The 23,218-nt window shown below is 37.3% G+C and overlaps 1 protein-coding gene, 1 long non-coding RNA gene and 1 pseudogene across 3 annotated transcripts in view; 2 read left to right on the top strand and 1 right to left on the bottom strand.

Annotated features, from left to right (window-relative positions):
• Positions 1-1,090, top strand: part of LOC5574085 (trafficking protein particle complex subunit 11) — a 38,933-nt gene extending 37,843 nt beyond the window's left edge. For both annotated transcript variants that reach the window (XM_021840441.1, XM_021840440.1), the window contains 2 exons: positions 27-356; positions 419-1,090. In XM_021840441.1, coding sequence (XP_021696133.1) covers positions 27-356; positions 419-436 — 348 coding nt within the window. In that variant the 3' untranslated portion in view covers positions 437-1,090. The remainder of the gene's footprint in view (positions 1-26; positions 357-418) is intronic.
• Positions 1,091-19,884: 18,794 nt separating this feature from the next.
• On the bottom strand, positions 19,885-20,869 carry LOC110675431 (annotated as a pseudogene).
• Positions 20,870-21,057: 188 nt separating this feature from the next.
• On the top strand, positions 21,058-21,917 carry LOC110675432. The gene is made up of 3 exons (XR_002499486.1): positions 21,058-21,140; positions 21,322-21,445; positions 21,509-21,917. It is a non-coding gene; the product is annotated as an uncharacterized LOC110675432 (long non-coding RNA).
• The last annotated feature ends 1,301 nt before the right edge of the window (positions 21,918-23,218 follow it).

Raw genomic sequence — 23,218 nt, 5'->3', positions numbered from 1 at the left:
AGCACTTACACTATCCACCTTTACAGCTGAATGTTACCATATTTGCCTTTTCGTCGTACGACCTGCTGTTCAATCTGTACCCCTTGAAGGCGGGTTGGCAGCCGCTTCCAGAGTTACAGCTTAGTTATGTCCATCAAGTTGGTACCGGTGGAGCCCCATCAGTCAACAGTGGACCACAGTCCGGGAAGGGAACTCCAGTGCCACCGGGAATGAACAGCACCAGTGATTCGACTAGCAATACTCAACCATCCGGTATCGATCCGAGTGATCCAACCGGTGAAAATGTCGAGGCGAAACTAAAAGCCGAACTGGACTCGCTGGTCAAACGATGGATGCCCAAAATGGTTTTCATTCATGTAAGTATTGCTTTGTAGTTCGATTTTCGATCCCCATTCCATAAAGATTATATTTTCAACAGCCTCCAACGCGGAAGTAAAGAACATTGGGTGAAGTATTGACCATTTATCGAGCCACTCGTTCACGCGTTATCGATGATGTGGCGATTCTTCCTCTATTTTGCATTAGTTGGTTGATTGTAGAAAATAGTATTTAGTAGAAACAAAACATATGCTAGTGAGTTATGATCAACAAATTATATTACAACGGAATCATTATCCCGAATAGATATGTTATTCGACAAAATCTTACTTGGCGGATGGGTAGACGCATGGAGTCTCCTAAGTACGAGTGTTGAATAGATCGTATTCTTTCTATAGGTAAGCAGATATAATTCATAGGCTTTGATGATTCAGTTTTAAACAAATCACTCTGATGGCAGGAGGCAATTGATAATGTAATTATTAGGTAAGACAAAAGGTACGAACGATAGGCACGACTGATCGTAGGGCGGAATGATGATTAATCTAAGGTTGACATGGCACCGTTAGATCGATATTTAAAAAGTTGATTCATTCGGTGCACTGGCAACTCAGAACTATGTATATTAGATGAAAAGGTGTAATTATCACAAAAATTAGAAAGTTGGTAAAATGTGACGATAGATGGTTTTGATGTTACAACATCCGTAGAGTGTTGATAGAAAAGTTGAAAACGATACGAGTTACAATATTATTTATTGATTTGGACTGTTGCGCCGCGTTGGTTACTTTTGAATCAATATCACACTCCCGTCTCATAATATGATTTACGGTTTGTTATTTTTCTGTCGGTTTCTTATTATTTATTCTAAGCAAAATTCTATTTGAAATTAAATGGTACAGTCATCTGGTGTCCATGTTGATTGTTGGACAACTAGTAATTTGACTTGAAATATTCTTTTCTGTATAAAAATACGTTCAAAGGTAATAAATTTGCAAATGTTGCAAATGTTGAAAATACTTTATTTATTACTTTATTAATTATTTTTTACTGATCTATAAAAGTATAACAATTGGCCCATTCTCACCACTCTGACCCATTGTCACTACCATCAACGGATGTTGAATTTTCAAGAAATTTATGGCAAAACTTTTGGAAGACTTCTAATGGAACTCACGAAGAAATTCAATTTTCTTCAAAAGGAAAATCTGGGAAAATTTTGGAAGAAACTCTCGGAAGATGTTTTCAGCCAACTTCTGTAGAACTTGAAGAAATTTCAAAATAAACCCCAGGAAAAATAAGCTGCTGGAATTTTTTTGGATAGGACTTCCTTATACGATAGCTTAGCTTAGACCAGGCCTGCTCAACGTACGGCCCGCGGGCCACATCCGGCCCGCCGCCTCATTTTGTGCGGCCCGCGAAGAGTTTCAAGCTCCTTCTCATATCTGGCCCTCTTGTAGCACAACCAAGTAGATGTTTCAGCATTCCAAAGCTAATTATTACAACTATTGATTCTTCAATTTTAGGCTATTTTATTTTGAAGATCCTTCACCAGTGTTTTTTTATATGTAAAACAGCTTCGTTTTCAAACATTAAGCCAAAATTATTTGAGGACTAAATACAAGAAATCTAGTGAATATTTTTTTTTACCAACACATGTTCGAAAAGTTTAAGGCCAAACACATACTCGCTGAATCATTAAGTGGAATGTCGCAAACTCCTGAGCATAATTTAAATTTAAGGTACAGAAGAATGATTATAACAAATATGAAGCAGATTAATAGATTATAAAATTTAATACGAATTTTCAAGAGCATAAATCTAGAGAACCTGTCACTGGTCACTCGCTGGTGGTGATCCCAGGTGATGACCAATCAATCAAATTTTCAGTGAAACGATTGTCTGGTTTTCTAGATTTGTGCTCTTGAAAACTCGAGGTTTGGTTCCGTTGTATCTCCATCTTCAACGACAAACTTGGGCAGGAATCTTACCAAATGTAAAGCGAAATTTCACAAAGTTTTTCTTATGATTACACAAAATCCCATGCAGGTTTATTGCCGAATCCTGGACATACTTAATCCTGTGAAAGTTTCTCATACAATCCTTAGTGATTTTTTTACATAATTCTGAGCAGAGCAGACTTCTTCAGATTCTAAAACAGGATTTTATATTAAGTTTTGGGTGGGTTCTGAAGTATAATTTTCACAACCGGGAATTCATTCTTATAAAACTTTGAAGAAGAATATCAAATAATGCTAGATGATGAAAATTGTGGATAGAACTCTGAGAATGTTTTTGTTATAAAACCCTGGACAACATTCTCACAGGGTTCAGGACATTTTTTTAAAGAATGCTGGACTGGACGTCATCATGAGCACGATTCTCACAGAATCTTTGACAAGATGAACATAGATGCGAATATCTATATCAGTAAAAATCTTTATTACATACTGTTCGGACAAATCGCCGCCTCTACTGGATGCATAGTCGGTGCAGAGCTCTTTTATCGCTACCTCTACATGAACACACCCCAAAGCATTGTGATATATTTTAGTCTGTAACACAACGTAGGATATTGTAGACGTCTATTGAATGTAATTAGTTTAAGTTAATAAATCAACATGTAAAGCAGTAAAAACAGTTTTGTCGCGCGAGAAATCGAGCCGAAATCCTACCACTTGCTCGATCACATACTTTCATTTGATTATGCCAAAAAAACATCAAATTTTGGCATCAAAAAAAGCTTGGCCCGCCGCAAAATGTAGTTTCTGATATTTTGCTCGCGATTCAAAAAGGTTGGGCAGGCCTGGCTCAGACTGACTACACATATCAATTGTTGCTATTCCGTGATTGACCGACGTCAGTGAAGAGAAGATGCACAAAGAATCAACTAAAAGTTCGTCTGGGATTAGCCAGTGTGCATAATTCAGTGCATCTATTTATACAGAATAAATAATGGCACCAACCACGTCCTTGCAATCAAGTGGGATTGGGGGAAGGAATGTTAGTGTGTAACCTTTGCTATTCGACTCACGCGCCGCGCAGCATTGAGGTCTCCAAGCAAATTGCTACGAAAACCAACGCACGATCAACCTTACACAAGTCGATTTCCTCAGAATGAGAACGTATCGATGTTTGTTTGACTTCATTTGAGCTTTCAGTCAACATCAGTCCAGCAAGGAAATGAATACTCGGCAGCAGTTCTGTTTATGTTTGCTTTCTCACAGCAAACAAAAGCAATGCTGTGACAGTTCTCACAGCAAACAAAGAAAATTTTGTCAACATTGCACTACTACGTAGGCAATTGGAATGGTCTATAAGCACGATTATGCGGCGGCCTATGGTGATGACCGTAAGGACGTGGCCGGCGCCGTTATTGACTTTTTAATGTTTGGAGTTCTTGAAAGTGTACATTGAAGATGGAAAGCTGCTCACAAGGTACATCTCTTGGTTTCTTGTACAACTTCGATTATTCTGGTCAATCACGGAGTAGCAACATCTCTAAAGCTTATTTTCTATGATTAAGGGTTCATGCACATAGGGGGAAGTCCTCTATGCCCGGACACTTTTTGTTTATTGGTAATATTTCAAAATCTACCACAGTTTTACCGTTATTTTTTGTACAGTATTAAATTATTTTGAGTAAAAACCCACATGAGAACAAAAATATACCTTTACAATTCATTTTTATGATAGATTACATTATATTCCAAAAACGGTGTGCACTGAAATGTCCCTCCCCTTGATTATGCGATCTTGCCGCGATGGGAGGGCATAATCCATTATCCCATATGATGGAAACCAAAGGCGTAACCTGTAGTGGTGGTATCACATTTTGGCATTTTTTGCTTAAAGCCGCGTCATAATTCATATGGCATAGACGCTTTAGTATCTCGGATGTGATCCAACGGACATTCTGCGTCATTGATAGAATTGATGCCCATTTCAAATAATTAATCTATTCGATGTGGACATTAATACTATTGGTGACGATCAGTTTGCCTTTTTGCTAACCAGAATGATCCGTAGCCACTCTTACTATTAGCTAGCTAAACACATCGTTATCATGTACGACGTAGGGAATATTACTCTGCGGAAAATGACTAGTAGATTCACTGAGTAGAAATAAGTGGCGACAATCTTATTTCAATATGGTTTTTACATTGCCATAAAAAGAAATACCTATTTTGTAACAACGATATAAATAATTTAATGCCAGCTTCATTTTCGCAAAATTTACTAGTAGAAAGTAGGCGTTGTGAAGCATTGCATTTGCCACCGAAAAGTGAATCTTGTAGGAGACTGTTATAGAAGCCTAAGATAACTTTACTCTTAAATATTCACTTTAAAAATGACTATGGAAAGTAAGACGCTGAGATCGATCATTAGGGTTCACTTGCTAGGTTCGAGAAATTGTTGAACAGGCAAGGAAAGTGACTTTTTTCTTTAAGGATATATGTACGTAATGACCAAAAAAATACTTTTAACAATAAAAATTTAATTAACTAGAACTACTACTAAACAGCCTAATTTTGTTAAGACTTCACGACAATTGGATCCTAAAATTTTTAATGAAATCTCGCGTAACATTACTAAAGGACCTATGTACAAATGAGAGATTCTCTCCTCTCTCGTTCTCTTTCGATTATAACAGTGGAACACTAAAGATTTTGGGAAGTTTTTCACTATAGATCGAAAGTCAATTTCCTTGACTAGCGTTTCATACAAAAAACGCAATAGATGAGATTAATGTGACTCAGTTATTAATGAAAGAGAAAGTAAATAAAGGAATAGGTCGACCGGCAAACGGAAAAGCAGTTAAACGCCGAATGAACGAGAATTAAGAAAATGGTTTATTGTGCTAAATGCGACTGGTCGCTACAAGTGGTTGTTAAGTACTACTAAAAATATTTGACATGACGATCGTTTCAAAAACTCACGGACTACTCCGTTAACACCCTCTCTCGATCGACATATCCTACTAAGCGTTTTGAGTTCTTGAATTGTTTCGCGAAAGCCACAAGCGTTATTCCACGAGAAAGTTTGCTTCGATTTCGTTCATGCTGCTCCTTATGTTTACATAAAAATTGTCTTCCAGCTCTCTTCGAAATATTAACTGCTAACATCACCTCAGGTCTCACAACTTCACTGTTGTCATTAGTGTTCAACTGCGATCCACAATCATCGTCATCACTGTTGCATTTCGTTGCAGCACCGTGTTCGATTTCTCTTCTCTTTGTAGAATAGAGGTAATAAACTATAGAGGAAGAATGTCGCTGGCGTCACTGCAGGAACATCTTTTGCTGGCGGAGATAGGCAGGGCTATAAATGTCAACGCGAAAAAGTATGCAGTTTGACACTTATGTACCCGACATGTTTCTGAGCGAGAACAAAGGGAACAGCAGCGACATTCGTCCTCTATAGTTTTCTATCTCTATTCTTTGTAGCCTTCAAATTACGCCGGCCGAACGGAAAGGACTTCTCTGTTAACGTACCGCCTATTGCACCATCATCGGAATCTTCATTGTCGGCTTTAATTCCATTGTCAGCATAATCATCTTCATCTTCCCTCTCTTGCTGATAACGAACCGGTATCATCAAAGGTTCACACTTCTTTTCATCATTTCTGATTGATTTGAACTTCTTTGGTTTCGCCTCGATGTTAACGTTCAGTTCCAGTTCATACAGATTGTTTTTGAGATAGGCCACAGCAATTACACTGCCCTTAATCATCAAAACTGCTTTTTCTCTACCATCGTTGGTGAACAAAACATCTATTCCTGCCTTCGATAATCTTTTCACCGATAACAAGTTACCTCTTAGCTCGGGTAGGTACACCACGCTCTTCATTTCAAATTGAGTACCTTGCTTCGTCACTCCTGTTATTTGACCTTCTATTTTTCCTTCTAGCGACACTCCGTCCTTGGCTACATCTACTATAAACGGATCTTCCAATTTCCGAGCATATTGCAAAAATCGCCTGTCATTAATTAAATGATCACTGCATCCCGAATCGACGTAGAAAACAATTTTCCGCCTCGTATTACCGTTACTTCTGTTTGCCTTAAAGGTTACTGCTTTTCTACTACTAGCCAGCTCCTGTTCACTATCAGAATCGCTCACATCGCAATCTTTTTTTCATGTGTCCAGATTGTCCACATCGGTGACACTTACCGGAAAATTTCCTCGATTTTTTCCATCCTCCAAGAAACGCTACACTGTCATCGTAGTAGTCATCAGATCGATCAGCACGCTTCGATTCTTCACCTAGCAACCGTTGTTTGACTGTTTCCAAGTTGAGTTCATTTTCACCAATGTTTTCCAGAGCAGTCACGAGGGGATCATAGCTGTCTGGAAGTGTAAGGAACAGCTGCGAAATCAGGTCACTCTCCTCCAGCTTTGCTCCCGCCGTCTTCAACTGACGCACCAGGTCATCGAAAACGTTGAAATGACATCTCATCGACGTTCCATCTTTCATACGAAGCCTTGCTAGTTGCTTACGCAAGAGAGTCTGGCTTGCCACAGATTTCTTCGCAAACGTAGATTCCAAGGCGTTCCACATACCCTTAGCGGTTTCCTTGTCCCGAACGACTCCTAGGCATTCGTCTCCTACAAATCCGACCAGCATGGATTTTGCTCTACGGTCCATCTTCAGGAAACTTGCTCTTCCAGCAACGCCTTCGGCAGGAACATCCGCTTCGAGTACTTCCGCAACCTCAGCAGCTTTCAAAAACAGCTTCACTCTGAACTTCCAATTTTCAAAATTAGTTCCATCCAGCTGGGGTATTCCAGCGCCTTCCTTTACTGCTGGGCCCATAACCTAAAGGAATAGGTCGACCGGCAAACGGAAAAGCAGTTAAACGCCGAATGAACGAGAATTAAGAAAATGGTTTATTGTGCTAAATGCGACTGGTCGCTACAAGTGGTTGTTAAGTACTACTAAAAATATTTGACATGACGATCGTTTCAAAAACTCACGGACTACTCCGTTAACAGTAAACAAAGAGAGCCTCTCAATGTTAGATAGGTCCTTTAGTAATGTTACGCGAGAAATCTTGTTTTTATTCAATAACAAGAAAGAGCATCTTACTGCAACTACTTTAGCAATATTTACGGCTCAAATAACGGCTATATCATGTTTAAACTTCAATTTAAAAATTGGGTCCATAAATGAACCTTGACACTTAAGATCATGTTTTACGTAAGCGAACGTCGACAAAAACACCACAGGGGTTTTAGTTTTACCACTGGGGTTGTTCCTACACGCAAAAAAATTGTGCGGTAAAAACTACCATTTTAGGGGGTTAACTTAAGCGCTCGCACCGGCAATTTTCAGCAGACCAGAAATGCGCTTGATTTTACCATGTCTGTAGTCGAAATCAGATTGTTGTAAATTATTTCTGTCAAATGTACCAGTAATGTGGTGGGATGTACCGTAAACATAGTAAATTGGTCTGAATTTGCATGGTAGTTTCAAGAATGGGCGTAGTCAGCTAAAATAGTAATTTTTACTACAGAATTTTTTTCCGTGTATCTGACATTTCGGAAGGGACACGGAAAACAAAATACACCCAAAATTTGAGTTTAAGCCAAGGAGTGTGACAAAATCTAAAAAAATGTTTTTTAGACTCAAACCAACGGAACACATTAGAAAATTACAAGACAAATACAGCATATGACGCATATTAGCGAGATCATAGGTCAGTTCCTGGGAGGGAGGCACCGATACTACACACGAAATATGACATGATTTTTTTTTTTTTTCAAACTGCAAGAAAACTCCAGCTTGCCAACGACAATCAAGGCAGACTTGATGAAATCGCTAGTTTTCTTTTGTTGTGTACCTTCCACCTTTTCGGACAAACATTGAAAAAGGGCCAAAGTTGTCTATGCATTTCATTTTCGCTTTTATTAGAAAAAGTAAAATAATGCGTATTTAAGTACTCATACTATTCAATCAGAATAAAAGGTGCTATCGTGACATTACTTTTGAACAGGCATGAATAGCTTATCAATCGATTTTTTGTCACATTTGATGAAATGCCAAAATATGTTTTGATCAATTACGCGCTTTTTCCATGTTTGTCCATTGTTTGAGATCCGGGCTCACAGTGACAGTTCGTGACAGCAGAATCTCGGCTCACTATGACGTACAGAAATTTCGTATCGGTTTCTCCCTCCCAGGTCAGTTCCATAAACTCCTTCTTGATCAGCGCCATAGATCGATTCGTCATATGTCGCCGTCTATGTTGCATAAGCGGTTGTTCGTATTCAGATGAAAATATCTTCGAGAATTCAACGAGTTTATAGTTCTTCGCAATTTCTTCAACTCGAAGGTTGAAGTGTGCTCTTAGCAGGGCTGGTAGCAAGTCACTTTTTAGTGACTTGGTCACTTTTTTCGACCTGGTCACTAAAAAGTCACTATTTCCAACAAAAAGTCACTAAAGTCACTTTTTTCAGGAAAATGGTCACTAAAGTCACTTTTTTTCGTGATCTGATGATAATGAAATTTAAGGCTGGGTTAGCTTTTGAAACTAAAACAACAGCAAATAGATATTTGTTATTATAAAGACAAGAATAGTGTGATTTTGAAATCAAAGTGTCAAGATTCTTGACTCAAGAAAAGTAGAGACTTCTGGCTATCTATATTATTATTGAATCCTTATTATGGGGATGTTCGGCCCGAGACTGGTTCATCGCCGCCCACCCAGCTAACTTTTTGGAAGAATTTAAGTGAATATTCTTCCTTGACCTGATTTAAAGTGTAACTAACAGGCCTACGTTATGTTAATAAATTACAATTACAATTACAATTACAATATTCCGTAGACATTTCCGATAGAAAATTAAAAAAATTCCTGGGAAAAACTCTGGAGAACATTCTGGCATTTGAAGACCACAAGATTGATGAGTTGAAAAGTATTGTGCAATTCCTTAAAGACATTAACGTTAAGCTGTAAAACCGGAAAAAACCTAGCAACATAGGGTACTTCCACCCTAAATCAACATCAAAAACAACAATTCACAAACGCAAAGTGACAACAAAAGGCAAGATGGACCAACCCATGGTCTAAGCCAAAAAGACAAAAAAAAACATTCTGGCAAAACTTAAAAAGCAACATTAGGATAAATGTGTTGTCCGAAATATTTTATTAAATTTTGGCGAAAACCAGAACCAATATCTGATATGAGTAATCTACGGCTATACAAGAAATCCAAAACCAGGTTTCTGAAAATAAACATCATCAAAACTCCTCCGGAAGATAAGCCAGAGACGGCTAGGAATGACAACCAAAATAAATTATAAAACTTTGTTAGAAACTCGTCCAGGACTTCAACAGCAAGTACTATTATTGCTGGAAATCATTTCAGATATCACATCAGAAATTCCAACGTGGTCGTGTGGTTAGTGTAACCAAGCATTTAACCGCATCGAGTCAAGGAGTGTGGGTTCGATACCCGCTTCAGTCCGGAAAACTTTTCATCAGGAAAGTATTTCGAATGTGCCACTGGGCGTTGCATGCTAGTCCGTTGTCTAGTGTGGTGCTTCCTTCAAAGGGCAAATCGTCCACTGGAAGCATTAATGTGTCGGTGTCTTTTTTTTTTAAACATGTTTCCATTGATCAACCCTTGACACTGTTTTTTACACGACTTTGGTCAACTATTTCCAAACAAAAAAACATATTTCTATAATGAATTATAGAACATTGTTGGACGATAATAATTAATCAATAGTGTTATCAGTGGTTATTCTCTAACCCAAAATCCACCTGTTCATGAATTTCAGCAACAAATATGTGCTTTCTATCGTTTACTGTTTACTTAATAATTTAAATTTGCAAAATTAGTCATTTCAAGGTAGTAGATCAGATGAAACGTGAGGTTACGAGTCGCCACTGATTAATGTGATTATTTTCAATAATTCATTTATTGAAATGCCAATGAAATTCTTATTCTTTATGCACGACATTCAACTAATTTATTCTCGAATACGTTAATAATCAATTGTGTTCTGGAGTTATTGTTTATTTGGATATTTTACTGAAATTCTGCCACAAATTTAGCATGCGTTTCTATTTTTCGTTTGTTTTTGAACTTTGAATTCTGTCAAGATATTTTTTTCAAAATGTTCTGAAATTTATTCTCAATTTTCGAATTCTATCACGAGTTTGTTTACCAAAGTTCATGTATTAAATTTTCTATTTTTAACTGAAATCAGAAATATAACCTAGTAACCTTATTTTAAGCTAATGTTCGTCTCGTAAATAATGATAAATTAAATCTCGAAAAAAGTTATCTTTTTGACGATTTATGACAATCAAGTCTTATCTTGGACAGATAACTGTTACGAAAGATTTGAAATTACTGCAGTTCTCTACATTCTAAACTCGCCTAATATGTAGAGTGGTTAATATTCACATTGACCATATTGTCATTTCTAGTCACTACAATGACTTGTAGTTTTCAAGTCACTTTTTGGCCACTTTTTGGTCACTATTTGGTCACTTTTTTGATCATTTTGGTCACTAAAGTCACTATTATTTTGCTGTCTGACTGCTACCAGCCCTGGCTCTTAGGTACAGTCAACTCTACCTTACTCGACCTCCGTATCTCAATATTTAACCATAGAGAACCATAGTAAAATTTTGTGTTCATGGCTACCTCGATGGTCCCTTGAATCGCATATTTGCACTGTTTTAGCATTCTGTAACACGATATCTCTATAACTCAATGGTCCCTTCATTATCGAGAGATGACTGTACATCAGGGCTGCCCAACGTACGGTCCGCGGGCCGCATCCGGCCCGCGACCTCATTTTGTGCGGCCCGCGGAGGGTTCAAAGATTCTTCTCATATTTGGCCCGTTGATTATCCTACCAATCCGAAGTTAGAAACTATTCAATTTTAAATTCAATTTCAAACTAATTTTTTATTTAAATTGTTTTGTTTTCTTCAAATTTTCTTAGGTACTTAATTTCATGAATGATTCAAATTCTTAATCTCAAATTTTGTGTGTTACAACAATGTTTCTATCATGACTTTAAAAAATACAGCCTGAATAAAACTCATGGACAAGAGGCTGTTCTCACAGAATCCTGGAAATAAATTTTAACAACACCTCGGCGTTATTCAGGCAGATTCCTTGACAGGATTATAAAAAGGCGGGATTGTTAGAAAAATCTTGAACAGGATTTTTTTTAAATTCTGTACACGGCTTTCACGGATAACATTGGCAAGATTCTTACAGAATTTTTACCAGAATTCCATAGACTTCTAGCCCGGCTTTTCAACGAATTCAATACATAATTTTCTGAAACCCTATGTAAGATTACAATATATCACTAAATAACATTTTGCTAGAACCTTAAGCGAATTTATAATACTATTTTGATCAGGTTTTGAAATACTTTTTAGCATTCTCAAATATTTCGAAATGATTTTTCAGTTAGATTCCGAAGGTATCCTAGGCACGATTCTTGTAAAATCCTGGACATTCTGACCAAGATTTTCGTAGAAGCTTGATCAGAGTTTTAGCACATTTCGCGGCGAATTCTGACAGAAAGCGGAGTATGATTTTTATAAAATCCTGGGCATTATTCGCACAGACTATATTTTTTTTGGGGTAGATTCTTCAAAATATTCTGCAAGAGATTATTAAATAGTTTTGAAAGAAACCCTCACAATATCCAGCAGAAAGATTAGCAAGAATTATCAGTTTTTCGATTTTTTTCAAAGTAAATCTACTTCATTCGTTGAGTTTTGTCAGATTTCATGAACTTCATTTATTTGCTTTTGTCAGACTTTATGCGTATTCGTATCAATGTGGCCCGCAACACGAAATTGTTTTTGTGATTTGGCCCGCGGTTCAAAAAGGTTGGGCAGGCCTGCTGTACATCATATCTTGTGGCTGCTTCTCGTGCGCTCATTTGCATTAAAAGCATCTTGCTTACATCACTGTATAAGGCCTCCAAGCACCGAAAATTTTGTTGTTTATGCTTTATTTTTGTTGCTGTCTGTTTTTTGTGCTCTACGTATATGAAAAAGCGAATTATGCTTTTCTATGAAATTCTTCATTTTCTAATAAATTTTGCATTGTGATTGATGCAAAACTTGCTGAAGTCAACGTACGGAAACAATTCAGCTTAAATTATAAGAAACATTTGTGGCTACACTTGTATGAAATTTTATCGTTTCACATTTTTTCGGTAGAATGTATCAGAGTGAAACTTTTAACAGCTACTGTTTGTTTACGTTTGGACATGAAAACGTCATAGTTTGTATACACTGCAAAAATGTGTTTTGGTATAATCCTGAAATACTAAAATCTTAATATCATTATTCGTTTTTGGAAAATTCAAACTGTCTGGACATAAGGCCTGTCCGGCAATAGAGGACTTCCCCCTATTTCATAACGCCGAAAACGGCAATTTTTGACACCCACCCACCCCTTCGTAATGCTTTTTGCATGAACATTCTACAAATTGTGTATCAGCCGTAACATCAAAAGGACAGCCACCCACTCCCTGCTGCGTTATGGAGTTTGTGAATAAGCCCTAACAGTATTTATTAATATTCAGCAACCTATGGTGGGCTGGCTATCTGTTTAACTTTATTGTCAATATTTATATATGTTCTGCATTTTAGCAAGTGTTCTCAGAAATATAGTAGAAATCCGATAGATTTACTTCGAACCTAGTCGGTTGTAAAACCAAAAACTTAAAAAAGATAACAAAATGTCATAACTACAAAAAAAAAATAATTTCTCATCTTAAGCTTTTGTCGCCTTGCACTTGCCAGATGCACTCTTCAGGTACCACTTGTCCAACGTGTCCAGTAGTTCTTTGGCGTAGGTGCAGTGTCCGATCCTTTCCAGCGCCTCGCCCTCGACGGACATACAAAACTCCTCGATGGCATCGCAGTCCCGCTCGCAACGAGCCTGATACCACGTTTCGCGCTCGGACTTATCCATTATCTCGGCGGGAAGCGGTTCTTCCGGTGGCGTTCGCTGCAGCGTCGATTCCAACCCAAGCCGTTCCAGGTGCAACAGCAAGCGTTCCCTCCACTTGCTGTAGTCGCGCTGTTTTCCACCACGGAACACACCCACGTGGTGGCGTAACTTGATCTTTCGCTTGGTCGCCTCGTCCGGCACAATGGGGCAAGATGCGGCGTCCGTGAATTGTTTCCTCTCCGCTTTAGTTTTGCAACACACTTTGTTAGAGGGCGATGGTTCCATGACCGGCAACTGATGCTGGACAGGTTCGATGGAAATGTAGCTCATAGCGGTTCTTCAAATGTTAGATAACGTTTTGGGATTTATGAACACTTTTTCAGCACCGGTGCAAAGACTCAATGAGTTATCGAAGATCACCTGATGCGATCGATTCTTCCTTGACCTGATTTTAAGTGTAACTAACAGGCAGCGTTGCCAACCTTCCAGATTTGTCTGGAATATTCCAGATTTTTGAGGCCCCATTTTACAAAAATCTGGAAGATCCAGATAAAATTTTAAATGAATTTGTAAGGTTTTGTAAATAATTTGTAAGGTTCTCCATGTACGACATGAGCGATCAAGACTTTTCCAGACAAATTTTTAAAATCTTCCAGATTTTTGAAAAATTGACTTGGCATCCCTGCTAACAGGCCTACGTTATGTTAATAAATAACAATTAAAACTACAAGGCTGATCGATGCGATTCGATCTTTGATGTTGGGCGAAGACTTCATTTGGCTGCGTGCTGACTTTGTTTGTGATAAACAACACTAGACTAAATTAGCCTGTGCGTTTTGTTAGCTTGTGAACACCTTTTTTGACAATAAATCTTCGAGCTGATTATTGGAATACCTATTGGCTAAAGAGTCTAAATTATAAAGAGACGAAATCTGATCATATTCAAAATAAATCAGCTAGCAACTATGCCAAATCTATTACGCAACACTGCCAATGTTGAACCCCACGCTAAAAGTGAGTCACAGATTTTATGTGTTGCGTTTTCACAGGTTTGGGTAATGAATGAAAAATTGACTGAATGTGTGGAAAACCAATGTAATAAGTAGAGCATTCTTTATGCAAAGCATGAAAATTGCAACCGACACTCAAGTATTCAGAAAATATGCTACTTCAGAGGAAGCAAAATTTTCGTGGGCGGTAACATTTTTGTGTGAGCCGTTTTCAGCTTGTGTGAAAAAGTGTTTGACAAGTCTCCTGCTCGATTGGAATGACATTGACAGTAAACTTGGAATTCCAATTGGAACATTTCGCTTCTTTGCATATAGTTTCTTTACTATTGGCGAACAAAAGAGAGGCTATATTGCGAAAGTTTTTCAAACTGAAATGAATTTTTACGGTTTGCTGTGCCTTAAATTGCAAAAATCATGCCTGTTAAATGAGTGCGGTAATTTTTCTTCTAAAGTTATTACTAGACATGTTTATTAAGTTGCACTAATCCCTATTCTACGCATTTTAGCTTTGCGTTAGATCACCAATAAAAAAATGGAAAATCGAATTTAGTATTCTACCATTTAATTCCAGCAGAGTTGGTGTCCTTTGACAGATGCGCGTATTTCGATCTCAACTGTAAGGCCGTCTTCAGTGTCGTGTATTAGACTCGACTAATTTGAAATTTATCTAAAATTTTTACCAAAATTTTTTATCATAGGGTGCAGAGCCACTTGGGCACTTTCATGATTCACTTTGGCATGGGGGGTTTTTCTTGGCCGAACAGTCTGAAACTTTGCAATAAGGAGCACTCCACTACGACGCATATTGTGGCCAAATATAAGCTTTGTAGCTTTAAAAAAAGCCAACTGCCGAAGTGAATCAAAAGTGCCAAGAATTGGGTCCGGCTACTTGCCAGAAATATGTTCAGGATCTAGGCCCATTGTAGTTCAGAAAATTATTAAGGAATTAGTTCAAGATTTTTTGTAGAAATTTTAGCAAATGTCTCAGGCAATAATTTAGGGATTAAGCCAAACTCCTCTTAACCCACGATTTCGATTGATTTTTTCTATTGCTTGGGCGAACGGTACTGAGATACTTCGAGTACTGAGTAATATCTATATTATTGTATTACGTATAAAATCATTCTCCAATGGCACAATAATCTCTCCTTTAGTTCTTCTCGAATCTCGAGTTCTTCGAAAATAGATAATGCTTTGGAAAGTGAGGGCAAAATTTTATATTAATTCCTTCAAGGATTTATTCTCTTTTATTTGCGAGGAACTCTACGAGAGCCTCCAGAAATTCATCGACAATTTTTGTAAAGATTTCGCTAAACAATCTTCTTGTATCATTGTAAATTTACTCTCGAACTCTTCCTGAAATTTTCCCCGAAATGCATGAATCATTTTTTCCAGAAATTCATTTGGTAACTTTGCAAAAGCTTTAATGAGTTTTGGCGATTAAGTTCCCCATTAATGACAAAGAATTTCGCCATATTTTTTTCAAGAGTTGATGAGTTTTAAATTTCTAGGAGCTTCTCTCTACTGACTGAGATTCGAGATTTAAAGTTGTCCCTCCCAAAATTTGAACTCATTATGATGAAAACTGAGACTGCACAATCATTTCACTATTAGAAAAGCAAGCAATTCATTCATAGTGTGTGCCTATGTGCTCTTTATATACTGTCAAATACATTCATCAGTTACAACTTTGCCCAAGATCGTATTCAAATCGGACGTATCAGCAAGTATCCATTACAAATTGCAGTCTCAGTTTTCATCCAAATTAGCTCAAATTTTGGGAGGGCACTCATAAGTGGATCTTGAATCGAATGAGTGATGTGGAGCGAAAACTATTCTTTGAACCACCCTAATGCCTAACGTTTATGTGCCCGTACAAGACTAAAGCCCAAAGCACAATGTGAGCGGCAGCACGGTACAACGGCAAAAAGGCAAGCCCATCTTGAGCTACATTCTACTTGTCAATTCAATGTTGAAAAGGATTTAGTCAACACTGGATTGATGAGTAAAGTGTAGATCTAGATGGACATGCCGTTTTGCCGTTGTGCCGCGTTGCCGTTCACATTGTGCTTGGGGCCTAAGACTAAGGGGCCCAGATAGCCGGCTCTGTCCCAGTCGGGACGTAACGCCAGAAAGAAGAACAAGACTAAGATTTAGATTATAATGGGTTTGTAATATTCTTGATTATAAGCACCATATTTTTTTGAACTTTTATTTAAGAATAATGTTTGTAGGTTTGAAGTCACTTTATAGTCACTATTTGGCCACTTTTTAGATAATTTTAGTCACTAAAGACACTATTATATTGCTGTCTGACCGCTACCAGTCCTGTATTGGATACAGCGTATTATAAATTAATGTCGAACGAACATTATTCTTGACAGAATATACAATTTAATGTATTGTAACAGAACACTGTATTGGATACAGCGTATTATAAATTAATGTCGAACGAACATTATTCTTGACAGAATATACAATTTAATGTATTGTAACAGAACACTGTATTGGATTTTTATGGTGTTAACCTTACAATTTTGGTCGAATTCTTATTTTCGTGTGAAACAGCGGTTACTTTTTTCTGTGTAGCAAGAAATCCGAAAAGCAAGAAATATTTGGTGAAAATAGTTAAACAGTAGAAATATTTTTTTTTTTTTTTTTTTTTTTAAATCTTTATTTGAGTGTATTTTAACGCACGAGGGCTAGTTCTACACTTAGTAGAAATATTTAGTTTTGTAAACATAAGTGATTTTAACTATGCTTTACAAAGGACATGCAACTATGTTGAAGACTTATACCTCTATATAGGAGTTGAAACCTTTTTTGTTACTGTTAGTTCAACTATTACCGGATACCGGGTACCCCCGTTGGTTTGACCTCATTTAATCTGAACACTTTTTAATCTGTACCCCGCTAATTTGCACATCGTTCAGATTAAAAATGGTTCAAACGTCATTTAGCTCATGGAACGGAGTGAAGTGAAATGGAACACTGTGGAACGGAACGCAGAATCAAAACAAAACAGTGAAAGAGGTAACCAGAAACACGTTTCTAGGGTGACTAGATGTTCAAATTAAAAATGAACCCCGATGGTTTGCATGAGGTACCGTTCAAATTAACGGGGGTGTACGGTATTGGACACAATCCATAAAAAAAACACTAATTCTATTCTTTCACCATTTCTCGCAACGAGCTACACACATGGCTACCAATGGCTTTTAGGGCGTTATCTCAGAGTATGCGAGATTTATCAATATGCATTTCGATGAATTGTTTGTGTATTGCAATACAACACACAAATTGCCATTCAAAACAATATTGTTTACAGTAATCCAAAAAATTTACGATACTTAAAAACCCATACATTATATTATAAAAACTTCATATACCGAACAATGAATTGTTCAAAACAATATTATGGATCCGACAGAAATAACGACAAACATTTTTTTTTCTAAACCTCCGAGCATCGCGACTAATACTTGAATAGTGCGCTGTGTTCATTAACAACGTAAGAATGCAGCGCCACACATGTCATTATGACAGTTATGTCGGGAACGAGTCACACGTCGCGTGTCCCACACGCGCGTTCCGATTTGGTGGGCGCGCGATAATATATTGTACTGTAACTGTTTTGTATTTTACAATGTACTGTATTGAATTTCCAATGTTTTGAGTGAAACTGTTAAAATACGTTATATTGTTTCAGTATTGTATTTTTTATCCGGGTAAAATTCTGACGAAATCCTATGGAATTCTGAGAGTAAAGTCAAGTCAAGTTGACCAGAAACTAGTCGAGCAAAATTTTTGGTCGACAGTGACTCCACCAAAAATTTTGCTCGACTCGGCTCTTCGAGCTTATCGACAGTTATTTCACTCTATGTGACTGGATTACTATAGGGTTCTGCACTGTTTTGAATATACATGGAGTTTTGACGTTTACTGGCCTTGTTGTTTACAAATTTAATGAAAGAGTGAACGAGAGGGAATGAATTTGATGCAGAGCCCCATGGGAGTCGACGGGTGACATCTGAAATATGCATGCTTACTTTGATCGACAATGACTACAGACGAGTCACATGAATCCACTCGATTTAGAAAATGACTCCTAGTTAATATAAAATCCTAAACAACATTCTCGCAGGAATAGAGGCAGATTTTTTAAAGATTCCGTACTGGAATCAAGAGCACAATATTCTCACTCAATCTTCGGTAATATTATCACGGAAGCAAATATCTATAGGCAAATCTGGTGATCAGTAGAAGAACAGTCAAAAAAGGAGTGTGGGTTGAGAACGCACCTCGGAATAGTTATGTTGTAGACGATCAGAGAGCACTAATACAAATAATAACCATTTTCATAGGCAAAACACTGGAATTCACTGTGATTTTCATATGAATAATTCAAATTCGACTAATTTCGCGGAATTCCTCAAATCTCGCGGCTTCCGCGAAACCGCGAATTTCCATTGTTCCTAGTTATAAACTTCCGGATACTTTGTTAGTGGTTGAATTTGTTGTAAAATCACGCGTATCGCAAAAATAATGGTTCAAAATCATTAAGGCAATAGAAAAAAAAATTCAAAAATCGGTTGATTATGACTCAATTTTTAAGTTGAGAAATTGAATTTTGGACGTGAACCAAGGGGTGGCTCACTTCTGATGCATCTGATATATTTGAATTATTTCATGCATTCAAATGCATTTAAATGCACACTCAACAAATTCGCATTTCATGGCATGCTCTAATGTTTATTCGCTATCCTAGTCTGAATGTCAAACTCATTTTTCTACAAGCTCACAAGAAAAGCTGCTGCTCACCCCGAAAAATCACTACCTGTAATACTTCATGGCGTAACCGATTATGGTAATCCTTTGATCTGATTGACAAAGGAGTGACCCGCTTAGGACCCGCAGTGAGGAAAACTACAACAACCTTACACTTTATAGGCTGTGGAATGGATGCTTCTGACCAGTTGCTGGCACTCATCGGATTCATTGGAGCACCGGATATTAGCATTTTTGGCTTCACTCTCCTATGTGAAATAAATATAATCCTAATCCTCTATCCTGACCTTGAGTTTAATATTCAGTACCTTTATCTCCAATCAGTCTGTAAGATGGACACACAGTACCAGGGATACCCAGCGAATTTTATAGTGAGAATTGTGATTTTGAAGACAGATCTGAGTTGAACGACTCATACACTATTTAACCCCTTTAACTACACTCGTGCCCCTCAATTTGATCCAAACGTTGCACCCGCATAAACAAGAACTATATCAGTACAGTTTCCCGAAAGGTCCACAACAATTTGCAACAATATCTGAATGATTTTGGTTACAATGAAAAATAACAATATATCCACCATACCCGAAACGTTTTTAACAATTCGACAAACGGTAAATAGGAAAATCACAATGTGGGGAATAGGCGGTTAAGTTATGTAACCATTTGAAAACGTTGATTTTCTCGAACAAAATTTCTCATCAACAGTTTTACAAAAGGTAGATATACTGTCCATTTTTCGGCAAAATCAATGTAAGCCAAACAGTGTTGATACATTTCAACCATATGTTTCTAAGGGAAATAAATAACGTATGCATAATTATTGGATTGCGGTGCTTTATTGTATTTTTACCATATCCTATTATGTTATGTAATATAATGCAAGCACTTGGATAATTTCTGAGACTTTTTCTCGAGGAATTTGAGAAGAAATTCTTGAAGAATCAGATGAATAGTCACGTAATCAACCTCTTAATTTTGCACTTTTTAAAGACTCGATTTAAATAGAAAACCAGACCCGCTACCAGCCCTGCGGTGAATCGATTAAAGTTAAAAATCACCTCAAGGATATTCTTTCATTCTTTCTGAAACTCACGGAATATCGCCTTCCAATGCATCCATGTATTGACCGATTCCCTTAAAAGATAGCATCCAGCAACCGGAAGCAGCGCTGCAATCACTCGAAATCTTCCACTTGTCGCCCTGGGCTGTAACCGTGAAAGTCTTCTGGAAGGGTTTGGTAGAATTGTCCTGGTAGATGACCGTTCCCGAAACCTTGATGATGAACGTCAACTGCGAGGACACAGCGTCGCCAATGATCGGCTGAGCGACCAGGGTGTTCATAATGTGCTCGAAGAGGGGCAGTTCCTGGAAGTACTTCTGGATGTTGTCCTTCCCGTTGGCAACATTTCCGTTCCACACCAGCAAACCGTTGACCATGTAGAGCCGGATCATCTGATGCCGCTTCTTGGCTATTTTTTCGTTGTACAGTTTGAATTCCTCCTCCATCCGGCAAGCGGTATCGATTTTGGTGCGCAGTTCCTATGGGGATTGGGTTTAAACCAAACATCCAACAAATTGGCGAAAGATATGTACTTACTGGGTCGATCGAAGCTGTCATTTTTTATGTGAATTGCTGTTTTGTAAACTTAATTTAGGCTAACTCGACTTTTATAAATATTAATTGCAAGCTTTGAACAGTTTTAACAGTAGAATAAGAAGTAAACAATACAGCTTGACAGTTTTCCTTCGACGGCGATTTTTTTTCTACACTCAACGCTAGATTAAATGTCGCCTACAAATACCAACAAAATGTAACTATTTGTCGAACTGTTAAAATGTAGTTCAATATTGTCAAATGCAAATGTATGAGTGTGTTGCACAAATTTAAACAAAAACAATTTGCCGAATGGAGCCGGTATATTTCCACCATATCTTGCTTGAATCCATTCCCATATAATTTAACAATATCAGAGCAGTATCATATATTGTTACTGATAGGTATGGGTTGATCTTACTGTTTGAAATGGTGAACAGCTTTGAAGTCCATATACACGGAGAAAATTGAAAACTCTAGTTAGTATAATAAATATTATTTATTTATGTTTACACAACTTTATTCATTGTTGCGAATAAATGATATACACTGTAGTAATATATTTTAAGCATTCCTAATCTTTTTGGAAATTTATCATTTTCACTGCATATTGCGCGCCTGATTTCACTCCGGGACTTAACGAAACCGAATTCGATTCAGACATTTTATTTTTGTGTGTCCTCAAGCTCGGTGATCGTGCCTCACAAAATTAATAACTGTTTTCACGAGAAAAACGTAATAAAATAATAAATAGTTATTTGGGAGCGAGAATGTGTTGCTATCGGTAAGTTTTCTTTCACTCAGCGGCTCCGTGACAGCTTTTATTGCGACATTTTTGTTCATTTAGAATCCCACCCAAAACTTCCGGCCGTTGGATCTGGAGTGAAATGACGAACATCAGCGGAAAAATTGCCAACGGGATTTTCTGAACTAACAGAACTAAGCAGATAATGCGAATGGCGCGGAACTAGCTCGAGTCCTAGTGGACAGATAGAATAAGTTGCAGCGTTCTCACCACCTTCATACCATGATAAAAAAAATTAAAGTTTTATAAATAGCGACGGGATGACGCTCATGTCGCGTCAGCAAAAAGCTATTACAATAAAATATAAAAAAATATATATATATCATTTAGTTTCACTTTTAATTTTGTTGTTTTGTTTTCATATTTTCAAAACAAAATGAAATCAGTTTTTATGAAATTCATTGAATTTTCCTTCTTTATCAGCCCAATGGATTATTCCCGTGATAAGCACGGTCATATATAAAAAGCGTTTATACTAGCAATGCATATTCCTTTTTAATTCATTCCAATGAGTGAATAGACCAAATACGGTTTTAGAATGGTATTTAACTTATTTAGTATTTTATTTCCTTAGCGTGTAGTTATACATAAAAGCAACTATTTCTGATACATTAACAGTAACCGTTACAAGATGTTTATTGTTCTTAAACTAAGACAAACTGTATTTTGCTATGCGGGCAGTGATTCAACGCAAAAGACGATGAAGAAATATCCATTCTGCAAGAGATACTTGAAGGAGGCGAATACCAAGCTTAAGAGCTTTTAGTTCCTTTCCTAATCCCAAAATCCTTTTCCTATATTGAAGGAAATAAAACAAGTTATTAAGACATTAAGATTTGTTATATTTGTTTCATTTTGTTATCCTTTATTTAAGAAAAAAATGCGGATTTCTTTTTGCCCCCATTAAGCCAAAGAGAAAGAAATTCTAAAAGATCTAGTTAATCCTGATTAGTTCACATGAGTTGGAATAATGTACTCCTGCAGTCAATCATCATTTCCCCACTGTGCATCTTTTGATCGTTATTGAAGGCATTAGAAAGCCAGATACCTAATGACTCAAAGGTCTATAAACAGCACTAGTTAGGCTTCTAAATATAATATATGCTCTCGCTTCAAATCTACATCTTGATCTTGATCTGAAATGAATAAAATTTGTAATTAATTGAAGAAAATGAGTGTAGAGTGAAACTTCCAAAACAAACAATGACGCGTTACTATAGTACGATACAATAGTATCCAGATTTTTACGAGCGCTAATGGCTGCCGCAAATAGGCTCGCTTTCTGGTAGGGATCAGTCGATATGACGTTTGGCTTAGGTCCGTTCAATATAAAACGACCCAAGCCAAACGTCTAATCGACTTATCCCTACCAGAAAGTGAGGCCGTTTGCGGCAGCCATTAACGCTTTTAAAAAGCTGGATGGTTCAGGGCTAAGTTGATGAATTTATCGAAAAAATGCATTTAATGCAAATCGATGTACATTAGATGCGCACCGAACAAGTGATCCACCCCTTGGTTTATTCACAAATTTCATAACGCCAAAAATGGTAAGTTTTGACCCCCACCCACCTCTTCGTAACACATATTGAATGAATATATTTCGAATTTAATAAGAGCTGTAACATCTTAAGGACACCCATCCACCTTCAGCATTATGCAATTTGTGGATGGGCCCTACAAAGTTCATATTTGGCCACAATATGCGTCATATTAAAGTGCGTGCTTCTTATTGCAAAATTTCAGACATTTCGA

The sequence above is a fragment of the Aedes aegypti genome, chromosome 2 (assembly GCF_002204515.2).
Source record: "Aedes aegypti strain LVP_AGWG chromosome 2, AaegL5.0 Primary Assembly, whole genome shotgun sequence".
NCBI lineage: Eukaryota > Metazoa > Arthropoda > Insecta > Diptera > Culicidae > Aedes > Aedes aegypti.
Note: the sequence above shows the minus strand (reverse complement) of the source record. Positions and strands in the feature narration are given on the sequence as shown.